Here is a 13,962-nt window from a genome sequence, read left to right as displayed (position 1 = left end):
TATTATTACTTGCTTATCATGTGATGTTTGACAGCTCTGATGCATGTTCTAGAAGGTTGTTTTGGGGAAAAAACTCAACATCTTGGAGGTGGTTGACCAGCTCGCAAAATTCTTTGGTCCCAGGTCCCCCAAGTGGGCACCCTTTTGTTTCTTTGGAACTATTTTTGTGAGAAAATGCCCCTTGGATCTAGGTTCTTTTCCTTGTGTTTCTTTTTCTCTCTCTTTTTAAAAAAAAGGTTAATAACAGTTTATTAAAAAGCTGCCAAAAGGTGAAAAGGAGAATAGGCAAGGCCTGTTACAACCCAAAGACAAAATAAAATAAAAGAATTAGAGATCGGGAGACAAGACGACCAATCTGCCACCTCTCCTTTGATAAATGAAATGACCCGAGAGATAAGATGGGAATTCTATAAGCAATGATTATTCCTCTCTTTCCAAATGCCGCAAATGGTTGCCATAATAACCAGGCGCCAAATAGCTCTGAGATCCTTCCCAACACATCCCCCATGCCAAGGAAAAAGGAGATCCTCGGTGAAATTAGGCATAATCCAAGGGGTATGGAAAAGAACAAGGATACAAGACCACACTCCATGGGTGAAAAGTGTAAGGAATGAGGAGGTGGTTAATTGATTCTATGTGTTCCATGCAAAGTAGACATGTTGGTAAGAGTCATCCCTATTTGTTGCAAGTTATCAACGATTAAGATTCTACGACTACCAAGAAGCTAGGCGAAGGAAACAACTTTCAGAGGAGCTCTGTAGGACCAGGCAAAGAAAGAAAAACAACATAGGTTGCCCTGGGGGAGGGGGGTTCCTACTCAATAGAGAGAAGAACGAGCTGGTTGAGAAACTGTCCGATCTGCTAAGGACCACAAAAGTGAATCCTCAACTCTTAAGGAAGGAAGGATGGCCTCTCAAGATCTTGAGAAGCCGGAGGAAATATTTCAACTTTGAGTTCGAAAGATTTCTCCTACGAAGGGGATACCAAATCCCGGACCTAACATTAGAGAAGCAACTAGTTATAGAAATGGACTTGTTCGAAGCGATGCGAGCCAAATTGGGGAAGAGAGATTCGAGAGTGTAATAAAAAATCTAGTAGTCCTCTCAGAAGTGGATATGGGACCCATTACGAAGAGAGAAGGAGAAGACTTCTTGCATTTGAGGGCCCATTTTGGTAATGGCCTTCCAAATGCAGGAGGCTCTATAAAGGGAGGAAGTTTTGGTTTGCCACCCTCCACATGTCCCACATTTCTTGGCGATGATCAATTTTCACCAAGTACCTCCTTCAAAGCCAAAGTGCTAGATCCATTTACTAAGAAGGGCCGAGTTTAATGAGGCAAGGTCCTGGATGACCACACCACCTTCCGAGATTAGTTTGCAGACCTCCGACCAACTGTGGAGATGAAATTTGCGGGTATTAGTCCTACCCTACAGGAAGTCTCTTTTGGAGAGAGAGAGAGAGAGAGAGAGAGAGAGAGAGAGAGAGAGAGAGAGAGAATGCAACTTGGAGAGGGTAGCTTTAATGAGCGTTTGAGGGTAGCTTTAATGAGTGTCAAACGCCTCCCCAAGGGACAAGGAATGACTTTTCTAGTGGGAATGTCTTTGCTCCACTCGTTCAATGACCATAGATGCTTGGCAGGCTTTCTAATGCACAACGGGAGGCTAAGATACGAGGAGGGAACGAACTAGCCTTACATCTGAAGACAACCGCTAAATTGGAAAGAGCAATGGTAGAGAGATTGATACCAAGTGTCATGCCCTAAACTTAGTGGCAGGGCTCACCAAATTCCCGTGCTCCGAATCTGGTGCCAATAGCCTTCGTGGTACCCTGATTTCGGCGCCTAGTGCTCATATGCCAAGTTTCGAAACCGAGATCCCACGAGGAGGATTTTCAGGGCAATTTTTATTTTATTTATTATTATTATTATTTTTTGTAATCGAGCATAACCACAAGTACACCAAAACACTCCCATCACATATCGACTATATAAAAATTTGAATATAGTGCTAAAAAGGAAATATAAGGTATAACAAAAATCAAAAGAACAGACACATGCTCCATCCTCACTATTGCTGGGCTTTACTACATCATGAAACGTTAACAAACATCCATGAGCTTCTAAATGAAGCCTAGTAGAGTGAGTGCGTGCGTGCGTGCGCAATGTTAATGCATACGACATGTATACAAGTATCAGAGTAAGCTGAAATCAGGGAGGCTATACTGCCTAGCCATGAATGTTATTAGCCATACCAAGGCTATGCAATGGAAAGGCCTATAGGGCCAAGTGTTATATGCGACAGATGCAACACAAACATGCCAATCCTTATCTAATCCACATCAAAACGTTTCCCAACTGGAACATCACCGAGGTCCGGTACACAGGCACCGATCTGTAGCGTAATCATGCAAGCATAAGAGACCACACTGCTTGCCTCGTTAAAGGTATGCTAATGCTCACCTGGCTCGCCATTAGCGGACCCATTTCCAAGCTGGTCAAACTTAGTTTCAATCGCTACCACACACTTCGAGCAGGTAAGACCGTACCCCATTTCGACCGACTATGACACAATGGGAGACATGACCTACTGGTATTCGACACACGGGTGCTCGTGGATCCACTCGGTCTACGCATTGGAGCATCATACTGGTGCCACATGGGTTTAGGGATTTTCTCCTAGGGACATTTTTAGCATTCAATAAAAGTAACCAATTTTCGGTGTCCGTACTCGTATACGCCAGCCACGACAAAGCCGCGGAGGCTACAACCTTGATATCGTTACGGTGTATGCTACAATCCTGATGCTGCTAGGGTGTAAATGCAATTGTGACATATATAATGCGCAATACATGAATCTTGCTATCCAAGTCATGCACCAAACCTGCACGTACGCGATCATGTGGGGCGACCCTATCTCATACAGGTCCCCTAAGTACCTCAAAGCCATAGGGCGTATAATTGCAAGTTTTTCATGCATTAGGCAACTAATACAATGACATGAATACCAACCTCGGCCCCACAGCCAGGTGTATGCTATCATGATCAATACAATCCAAAGCCAAGCATACAATGATGTGTATGACATGTGGATGGGCATTTCATTTATATACTAAGCATGTTACTAAGGTGTGGAGCTACACCACTAATAGCCTTAGCATACTAGCTTGTTATAAACACATTATCATACCATACATGTCCTTAATCACATAAGAATGCATGGGTCTAGGTAGGGTCCACTTGGATCCAACCCTAATGGGTCCTACATGGTCCCATGGGAGTGGGCCTACAAGCTAATGGGCCCACTTGTAGCAAGCTTTGTGAATACATCAAGGGTCAACTTAAGACTCCACCCTAGCCCCTAATTGAGTGGCCTAATCATTTCCTAGCGAAAATACATGGGGCATTTAGTGGAGTACACGATCAATCATGGTTGGCCCTATAAGGGGCTTCAATGTGGGCCCTACAAATGCTCCAAAAGCTAGGCCAGATGTGGCGGCCCACATCTACACAAATCATGGCCCATATGTGGGCTTAAACAAGGAATCCTGTCGGGCCCTAAGGAAAGGGGTCCATCTGAGCCTTGGGCTTGCCTTATTCCTAGGCCCATACCCAAGAATGAGGGGGAACCCCGGCTGGGGTGGAATCCAATCTAAGGACGGGCCCAAGGAAGGCCTCGTTAGAGACGTAAACCGTCATGTCCCACTTGAGAGTTGAATTTGCACCATAATCGGGTTCGTGCACTAAAATGATCTAGCAAAACAGATGCATGGAGAGGATGTAGTACATGCATCAAGTAGGGGACAACGACAGGCCCTAAATGATGCCCCAAAGGGGGCCCACAAGTCGGACAACGTGGGCAGCACCCACTGTCCAGTGTGGGGTTCACCTATACGTGGCCTGCCTCCCTTTCCGGCCCATGCCCTATAATAGGTTGGTACAACTGATGGAGGGCGTGGATGCAGGGTGCATACATCAGGTGGGGTCCACAGTTTGCCTCACAAACAATTTAGATAGCAGATAAACATTACAGTGACCTTAGGAAGTTTTGATGGTGGGTGTTCAATCATCACTGTTTTCGATGGTGGGGTCCACCTCAAATCGGGCCCCCATGCCTCTGCCATGTGAGGACGACAGATATACAACACATTCATCAACGTGGGACCGATAGAGGCACCCCACAGTGTGGCATAACATGCTGGACAACAATGCTGTCCAACAATGTAATGCACCTAAGATTTGGTTTTGTTGCATTTCTGGACGGCCCACAATGCCTGTGGCTTGCTTCCATGATTAAATGGTTGGACGACTTTGGGAGGCACATCTACCACATGGTGGGGGTCCACAGTGCGCCCCACCTCGCCCAAATTGGGCGGCACACTAAAATCATGTTGGCCCAACTCCCAAGTGCAATCCACTTAAACCTTGGATCTGTCTCATTTTTGGTAGGCCCACCAAGGATCCTGGCTCATCCTCGTGGCCAGATCTAGCGGGCCGGATAAAACACATACATCATGGTGGGGCTCCACAGTGGGCCCCACCTTGCCCAGGTTGGGTGGCAAATAAAAATCATGGTTAGCCCACAAAGGTTTCAACTGTGGGAATTAAATCCCCACTAGTTCCTGAGGCACGATCCTACTGAGATTTGGATTTGGCCCATCAAATGGGCTGGCAAGATGGATGGACGAGATGGGTTTCATACCCACATCGTGTGGGCCACACCGATCAGTGGGTCCACACCCAAAATAGGCTAGAAAAACAGAGGACAATGTAAGTAAAACAGATACATTATGCTGGACCCACCTGGGTCCTATAAGGTTTTAACAGTGGGCATTCCCCATTGTTTCTAGAGTTGGGCCCCACAAAAGTTTTGGATCAAGTTGCTAATCATGCAAGCCCCTCATCTAGGTCCCATATGACCTAATCAATAGGTTGTATGGAAAATAAACATCACGGTGGGGCCACACATCGTGACCACGCTGTCTGGACAGTGGGCTTGCGCACGCTATCTCAACAACGTGGACCACTTGGGTTGGGAACCAGAGTGATAGATGGAGGGGGAAAGAGAGAGGGAGAGAAGGTTGCGAGGAGTGGGCCCTCGCCATTAAGGGGCCCACATTCAATTCAATGCATACATCAAGGTAGGCCACATTGTCCACGCTGGATAGCATGGACAAGTGGGTTCCACCTCCATCAAAATGGAAGGACATCATGAAGATTACATATACATCATGATGGGTCCCACACCAATAAGCCCACTATCATAAGAACAAAAAAGAAGAAAATGACGGGTTGATCAACCCGTTGCACTCACACTCGACGGCTAGATGGGGGGTGCGAATGGATGGTTGAATCTCCACCAAGTTCCTCTCCTTCCCCTAATCTCATCCCTAATCTCTCTCTAACACTCTCAATCTCTCTATTCTTTCTCATCCCTAATCTCTCTCTAACACTCTCAATCTCTCTTTTCTTTCTTAAGCTCTCTCTTTTTCTCCTAATCTTCCTCTCTCTCTCTCTCTCTCTCTCTCTCTCTTTTCTTTCTTTTTGCTAGCTCAATTGGTGGAAAATGTAGCCTTATGGGGCTTTGGGGGGTTCGTAGCATGAAGTGGAATAGAGAGGGAAGGGAGGAAAGAGTGAGGGGTAGAATGGGGAGGGTAAAAGAGAGCAGGGAGATGGGTAGCATGAGAGATGGGTGAGGGGATGGATTGTATTTGACTCTTGGGATATGAGGGGATGAATAGTAGGGGTGTTTTGGGGAGAGTAGGGGGTGTAGGTGTACTTTGTAGGGGCATTAGGGTCTTTTGGGTAATGGTTGTTGGGATAAATATGGGTGAGGGTTTGATGGTAGTTTTGGGATTTCAAAAGAGTCCCTTTTTGAGATTCCTCCAAGATTCCTGCAAGTGGGCGCCACGCGTATGCTCATCGTAATGTGTGCTTGCCTTGATTGGAGGGTAGAAGTAGAATCCTCCACTACCAAGCGGCTAACTATGATCTCAGGACTGAAATTTTAACTAACTTTTCTGGACCTAAGGATCGACTGACTTCGTGGTTGCTTCCTGGAAGCCAACATCCATGGGTAGAGGGACATCAACAGAGACTCTGGCCACTGCGTCCTTGAATGAGTGGCTAGAAACTGCCATGCACCTGCTTTTGTTCTTTAGATGGCTAACTACCTTAAGGGCCGAGAGCCTAGAACCACTGACCTCCACATCTCTCCCACTTGGAGCTTTGTTGATGGTTTTCGAAACCATACCTAGCGTTTTGAATAGAGAGTTTGCTACCACTGAAGTTGGCTTGATGGAGAGTGGCGATGGCTTGAGCAGCCTCCTTAGCAGACTCCATGCGCATGAAGGCAAAGTCATGACTGGATGGAGATCCTTTCTTCTTCAGGATGACCACCTCCTTCACCACCCCCAACCTTCCTAAAGACTCTGGAAAACAGGTCCTTATTCCATTCTTCTAGGAAGTTGGTAACGAAGAGAGTGGGGAATTCCAAAAGGGAGGACAACTGGGTCTTCTGCTTCTTCACTGGAGGTTGTTGCCTAGAGATTGCAGTCCAACCACCTCCGGCAACGGGCCCAGGGACAGAGTTGACCACCAGAGGTTCCTTCCCGTAGTTGATGACTCTAGGGCGAGCTTCCTTGCCATGTTTCTTAACTTTCCAATCAGTGAATCAAGCAAATAAGTCCTTCGAGTGTAGGGTCAATTTAATATGTTTATTTCGTAAAATGTAACATGGAGACAAATGATATAAAATCACAGGTGGCACCGGAGACTGGAAATTGTCTCCTTATGAAGAAAGTCTTTACTAATCATTCCTAGGAAATCCAACTTCTAAATCTAATTCTTGACAAAGATGCTCTGAACCTCAAATACTTGAAGGTTGGCCAACCGGTTCAGTCTGCTCCAAATTCCAGAGTTCAGACTAGTTTAAATAGCTCACTGACTACCTTTTTCCTCCCTTTATATCTTTGGCTATGGAGTACCATCTCATTGATTCTTGTAATGCCATATTTCTCACCAAAGTAGAAATAGTATCCCTCAAATTCTTAAAGATGGGCAACTTGCAGAATAAGTCAACTCTCAAAAAATTTGAAATTACTAGCCACATTCTAGAAAATTTGAGGATTTTTGCATCCCTCGGGCACAAATTTTTCAATATTTATGACAACTAGCACACAGTTGCCTTCTATAAATTTCTCTGGGTTCTTGTTAGTTTGAGTTGCCCTGAGGCAATATCTGTGACATTATTCGAATTTTCAAACCAACAATGATTTCTTGGAAAAAAATGACATAAAATATCTAGAAACCCAATGTTCTTTTGTGAAAATCATTTGTACAAACTTGAAGATTGTGCCGTACAATGTTTACCAGTAATCTCTCTTATAAATGATCTTGTAAGTATGGTTTTCAATTCATAGTTGTCAAAATCCTACGACTTACAATTTACAATTTGAGTCGAACTTAGGCAAAACGGTTGGGGTCCCACTTTGCACTCCTTTTTAGATGAATCCTTTGACTCTACAATTTCAATCCCTATGAATTACCATTCAAATCCCTATTTACGATTCAAACTAGAGTTGCTCTCTTCTTCTTCTTGGTTTTTTTTTTTTTTTTTTTTTTTTGTAGTTCTTTTTTAATTTTTATTTGGCCTTCATTTTCTGTTTTTAAATTGGTGGGGGCTTTAAGAATCTTTTAAAATAGGTCGGTGGTTTTATGTTATTCTTGATAAGAGATTAAATGATGGATCTCCTTTTCAACCTTAATTTTGTGGATCTTTATATATATATATATATATATATATATGATTTCTTAACTCTTAACTGATTGAGACACCAAATTGATCCATGCCTTATCGGAATATTTTATGGATGGTTGTGATCATGTTGATTAATATGTATTGTGGTAATGGTGGTTAGGATATGACTTGAACTTAAAGACCTATAGTTCCTTTTATTTATTTATTTTTGTCTTGTATGTTAATTTCAAACTTCACTTTATTTGTTGCCAGTTTTTCTAGGTCCTTTTTTCCCACATATCTTGAATTCAAAGATTTTTTTTCTTCTCTTACTATGTTATCTTTTCCCAGGTTTCATTATGTGATTTTAAACTCACAGGTTTATTTGATTCTTCATTTATTAAGTTAGAACTTACTGGCAGATTTTTTTTTCCTCTGAAGTCCTCATCAAGAATTTACACTTATGGCTTTGACTTCATGATGTGACAGCATGTATGCTTTGTGGGGAATATTATTCTGAAGTCTATCAAGTCAGTCAATGTCTGTGGTGTTTAAGTTGATATGTTGATTATACAATGCATCTGTGAGACTTTAAATTGATGATTTGTCACAAATTGGATAGTCTTTTTGGATTTGCAATCATCTCATTATCTTGATAATGTTACTCTTTAATGTGCACTCAATCTTTTAATTTGCAGTCAAGTTTACAAGCACACTTTTTTGTTTTGAAAGGCAAGTTTACATGCACACTTTTTGTTCAGGAGGCCTCTATAAATGCCATGAATGAAGAGCTCCCTAGAATTCAAGAACAAGTTTACTATGGACATATCAATTCACATACAGATGTGCTGGAAAAGTTCCTTTCTGAAAGTGGTTATAATCGTTATAACCCACAGGTAAGCTGTATAGGTAGCTTCTCTATGATTGACTGTCCATCCTTTGAATCAAAAAATTTCATATTTGGGATTTATTGTGCAATGATGTTAAGGTGGCATCTCATCATTAATCATTGTGTTTATACTGTAATGTAGATTACAGGGGATGGAAAGGGCCAGAAAAGGTTTATATCTCTTTGCACATCATTCCTAGAACGGGAATCAGTGCTCAATGAGATCAGCTACTTGCATTCTCATGGAAGTAAGCATAATTTTTTTAGAATAAGAAGCTTGGGGCTGCAATTCAATAACATTGATCCATTTGACCTTGACATATGGCTCATGTTGTTCGAAATTCTGCTTCAGCTGCAGATGATTTGAAGCCGGTGACTCATCTTCTTGCTGTTAATGTTACGTTAAAGAAAGGGGTGAAGTTGCTACGTGAAGGACTACGTTACCTGGTTATCTTTTTATCACTATGAAACGACAATCGTATTTATCTTTCACTTATTAGCTTGGGTCGTTGTCATTCTCTTCTCCTGGTGACTTGTGCATTTTGTGCAGATCGGAGGATCAAAAAGAGCACGCATCGGCATACTTTTTAATGCTGATACTGTTGACGTATCACCTTCTTTACTTCTGGCAAAGGTTTTTGAAGTTACCGCATCCTCATTTAGGTTGGTTAAATCTTTTAAAGCTTTATGGACATCTACAGGCCACTCCTATTTCATCACTTGGTTTATTGTATATTCAAGTTCAGGAACATTGATGCTTGCTAACACTTTCTTGGTGACTTGTTGCTTTAATGATGTCATACAGTCATAAGGCGAAAGTGTTGGATTTTTTGGATCAGCTGTGCTCATTTTATGAGAGCGAATATATGCTCCTCTCATCTCTAGATGCTGAAACTTTTCAGTTATTTGTAAATAAAGTTTGCGAGCTTGCTGGGGCATATGGTTTGCCATCTGAGAGATACAAAACAGCTCTTTCAGGCTCATCTATGGATGCATTGAGGAACCACCTTGAGAAGGTATATATTTCCATCTGTTGTCTTTTCTTAATGTCCAAAGCTTTTAGATTTCACCCCTCTTCCATTCAGTATGATGCTTTCATCTTGACCATATCTTAACAGCACAAAAAATTAGCAATAAAACTTTATGGAGAGCTATTGTGTATGTCATTCCTGAAGTTATTTGGGATGGTTAATCATTTCTATCATTACTTGATCAATGCAGTTTGCTTCAGATTGACGAAGTGATGTTGCAACTAATATGATACTAAGAAGAATTCTGAGCATGACTTTGAGCTCGGACTAGGAACTCACCCAAATCATTGGATATATATTTTCTTTTTCCATCTTGAGTGGGAATTAATATGCAGTTCATTTGCTGACCCTACAACCGAACCATTCATATGACCCCCGTGGTCTCGGCTGCTAGCTAATTATGCGAACTCCCCTTCCAAATGACAACATTTAAAAAATGAGGTTTGATACTTCAAACTGATGCTATTAGGCTATTAGCATTTAAGAAAAAGAATGGCACATAATGATTAATTGTGTGGTCAAATCGAAGGAAATAGACATTGAAGAAATAGAGGGGAGAGGGGTGCGGACCATCTGCATTTTCTTTACTTTTCTCTTTTGAGGAGAGGAAGAAAGCCGATCAGATCTTGCAAATAAGATCTGAGAGGCAAAGCTCGAAGGAGAATAAGTACGATTGCAAAAGTCAAGGAAATTTGGGAAGAGGAAGTCTATCAAGGAACATGAACTGCATATATGAGAAAACAAGAACTGGAGGATAAAGATGAGGATGGAAGCAACATTTTGCACTTTTGCATTAGACTAGGGTTGATTGCAAGTGATGATCTGATGGAAAAGTTGGGGAAGGCTTTGATTCCTTTCTTTTCTTGGGATTCAATGTTCTGACTTGTGCTGATAATATGTAGGAAAAAGTGTTACTATCCTTCTGTTCCTTTCAAAGGAATATTGAAGAAAGAGCTTTTGGGTAATGAGTATAATAGCAAGATAGAAGTAATTATACATCAAGCTGAAATACCTTCCAAGTAAAAAGACATTATAGTCATATGTGTAATATTAACTAACTAGTTTGGCCAGTGTCTGTTCAAGTTGATTGGATTCAGTCAATGAGCAGTGTGGACTGAGCTTTGATTCATTTCTTCAGTTTTACGCCTTCTGATTCTTTTTTTTTTTTTTTTCATTTTGATGGGTGCCATCTGATTGTTCTGACTTCTGAGTGAAGTTTGAATGGCATTGACCAGTTTTAGATAGAAACTCGTGAGATATACCATTTTCTAATTACATGTAATTAAATTGATTAACCCAGTGTTTTGCTAATTTATTGTTATTTTTACTAGATTTATTCTTGCTATTAAGTTTCATGGAGGATATATTTTTCGTGTTATAACACACTTGACGAGGAGGATATATTTTTCGTGTTATAACACACCTGTCAAGTTATTCACCAGCATCACTTTGTAGTTTTGCGGTGACGTGTCTTTGTGTATAGAGGTCTTGGTGGAGGGAGGGAGGGAGGTTGCGCCACCCATATCGCCCACAAACCTGCAAGAAGAGGCAGCTATGGACCAAGAAGAACCCAATTGATCGAGGCATCACCTAACAAAACTGCAAGATATCAAAGAATATCCACCAAACAAAACCTGGGCATAATCATGATGTATGCATAAGCAATATTGTGGTGGGAGACTATTCTGTCATCCTAACCTATATATCTATGGGATATCTGTGCCATTCTGATATCATAGAAGGAAAATGGACATTGGAACCCTGAAAAATGAGCGGGACTACAGCCTTGTGTGGAGATCATCATGGACAAAATAGAACTTATGTTTATCTGATTGAGCTTGTGAAAGATATGTTGCATTGAATCATTGCGTGGCGCAGTCTAGAAGCATCAGTGTCATCTCCAAAAATATTTTATGAACATTTGAATAAAATCTCAAAAGTCCCTAATAGATTTGGTTGATTTCATCTTAATTGTTAAATAGCTCTTAATTCATGGGGTTAATGATTGACTTAAACTTTTGAAGTGATGGTTGACTAAATGGAATCATTGTGCCAGTACCAATACCCTGTGGTTGGAGCACGAAGATGTTTACGAGCTCTTGTTGTTCTATATAGTTTGACAGGAGATTCTGGAAATTATTTGCTAAAGATGGATATAGTTAGGATTTTTAATCTAGTTGGAATTGTGAATGGCTTGAATCACTTGATATTCTCTTTCTTGAATTGTTAAAGATATCTGGCAATTATTTGCTAAAGGAGATTCTGACAGAAGATATGAATGGCTGTAATCACTTGTTTTGATATTCTTTTGAGAGATCATTCTATTCTGGAGTTTGTTATTGTCCTTTTCACACTACCACACTTCTCAGAGCAAGTGCTTTAGGTTTTCTTTTTACTCAGTGATTTTCCTATTGTTTAATCATCCAGTTCGGTTCATAGTTAATTGCTGGTTATTTGTGCTTTTGCTGATTATTCCTTCTCAGTGTAGCAGAAAAATTATGCTTCTGAACTGTTTTGATGTTTTAGTGTAATTACCTTTCAAAAAAAAAGCTTTAGTGTAATTATGCAGATTTAGGTTTGTTGAGTAGGTTATTAACATTTTAATTTTAAAATTGAAACCTTGTACAGGTGTCATATTTTTTATACAGGCAATTGGGGCTTGGATTTGGTGTTACCGCAGTCATTACAAATGGAAGAGTGAGTTGTATAGAGACCTCTTCGTGGCATAGTGGTTACTGAATGCTTAATCTATCATTTTCATTGGTTTTAGATGCCATAGCTTTTTTGAGAAGTTGATTTTATTGCCATGTGCATTTTGTTAACATGCTATGATTTTGCTTATTCTTTCTACCGACTGTGTAGTTTCAGTGAACTTTTTTATTTCTTTTAATAACAATATTCTTTTACATCTTATTTGATAACCATTTGACAGGTAATCCTTCCTCTTGATGGAAAAACCTTCCTAAGTGATGATCTAGGTCTTCTAGAATCTGTGGAGTTTGAGCAGAGAATTAAACATATTGTGGAGATTATTGAAGAAGTTGAATGGAAAGATGTGGACCCTGATGATCTGACGAGGTTTGTTAATCTTGTAGTCTATGCTTCATCTTCCTTTTTTTACTGTAATCTCGGGGCATGTGACAGTACTGATACTCTCAACTCTCAAGAAATTATTAAACTAGCAGAAATAAATTCAACTGTGAGCTCTCTTATATCACTCATTTATCATCATAATTACAGCGTTCTCCCAGCTATTTGGTGTTGGTTACATATTTTTTTTGTCATGCTAGTTAATTCGAAGTTGATGATGATTATTGATGCTGGACCCTTTGGTCATCCAATGGGAGATGAAGGGTGGTTCTGCTGGTGGTCAATTGAAGATCAATGCTATTCAGAGGTCCAGATTGAAGATCAGGCCCGTCCATCCATCTCTCCATATCCATCCATATTAATGATCTGCACCACATTAGTGGTTCAAATTGGTTGGATAGAATATTTGGATCAGATCAAGGGACCTGATGGATGTTTTGGACCATTTCTACTGTCTGACCATGGGACACATGCATCCTGTTGGATTCTTTGATGGACAATCGGTTGGACTGTGGGGCCAATAGGTCCAAATGTATATGCCTTGATAACTTTAGTACATAACTATATCGGTTTTTTGAGGTATTTGTACATCACATCAGTACATCTAGGGCTAGCAACAAGCCCGGCTGGGTCGGTGTCAGCTAGAGCCAGGTCTGATTTTTACTTGGGCCTAAAAGTCAGGCCAAGTCTTGGCCTATTTTAGCAATCGGGCCTTTGATTTTTCGCCCAAGCCTACACATTAACAACACAAATTGGCCTGTTCTTGGGCTTGAGTTGGAAGTCAATAGAAAATTTTGCCATACCCAACCCAAGGGCATCTATTGCAGGCCTACACATTGTGCGAGGGCCTGATACCCAATTGGCCAGCCTGGCTTGTTACCACCCCTACATACAATCCCTTGGGCCATGCTTCTGTGCAAATATCAAGTAATTAATAGTGTGAATCATTTTGGAATTATTATGTGAGCAGTGAGCTAGCAGGAAGCAAACGATGAAGAACATCTAAAGGATACTTTATAGAAACTTCCTAAGTTGTAGTGATGCCTATCTCGAGGCCTATAGGGCCATGTGCATGGACTTATGGTATATACAATTGTTAGAGCAGATTAGTGTAATCTTCTAGAATAGGATATTTCCTTCTTTGTTAAGATGTGTATCTGTTAAGATTTCTCCAGATCTCTACAGATTTTCCTTCTCTTTTATATATTCAAGTTATTGT

General features: G+C 40.9%; 1 protein-coding gene across 2 annotated transcripts in view; it reads left to right on the top strand.

The window, feature by feature from the left end:
• The window catches only part of LOC131253403 (UDP-glucose:glycoprotein glucosyltransferase), a 115,602-nt gene that overhangs the window by 55,466 nt on the left and 46,174 nt on the right, over window positions 1-13,962 (top strand). For both annotated transcript variants that reach the window (XM_058254374.1, XM_058254373.1), the window contains exons 16-22: window positions 8,495-8,629; window positions 8,765-8,870; window positions 8,975-9,069; window positions 9,173-9,285; window positions 9,428-9,638; window positions 12,282-12,350; window positions 12,586-12,731. In XM_058254374.1, the coding sequence (XP_058110357.1) occupies window positions 8,495-8,629; window positions 8,765-8,870; window positions 8,975-9,069; window positions 9,173-9,285; window positions 9,428-9,638; window positions 12,282-12,350; window positions 12,586-12,731 (875 nt within the window). The remainder of the gene's footprint in view (window positions 1-8,494; window positions 8,630-8,764; window positions 8,871-8,974; window positions 9,070-9,172; window positions 9,286-9,427; window positions 9,639-12,281; window positions 12,351-12,585; window positions 12,732-13,962) is intronic.

Source organism: Magnolia sinica, chromosome 8, assembly GCF_029962835.1.
Source record: "Magnolia sinica isolate HGM2019 chromosome 8, MsV1, whole genome shotgun sequence".
NCBI classification, from domain to species: domain Eukaryota; kingdom Viridiplantae; phylum Streptophyta; class Magnoliopsida; order Magnoliales; family Magnoliaceae; genus Magnolia; species Magnolia sinica.
This window is presented reverse-complemented; position numbering and strand designations above follow the sequence as displayed.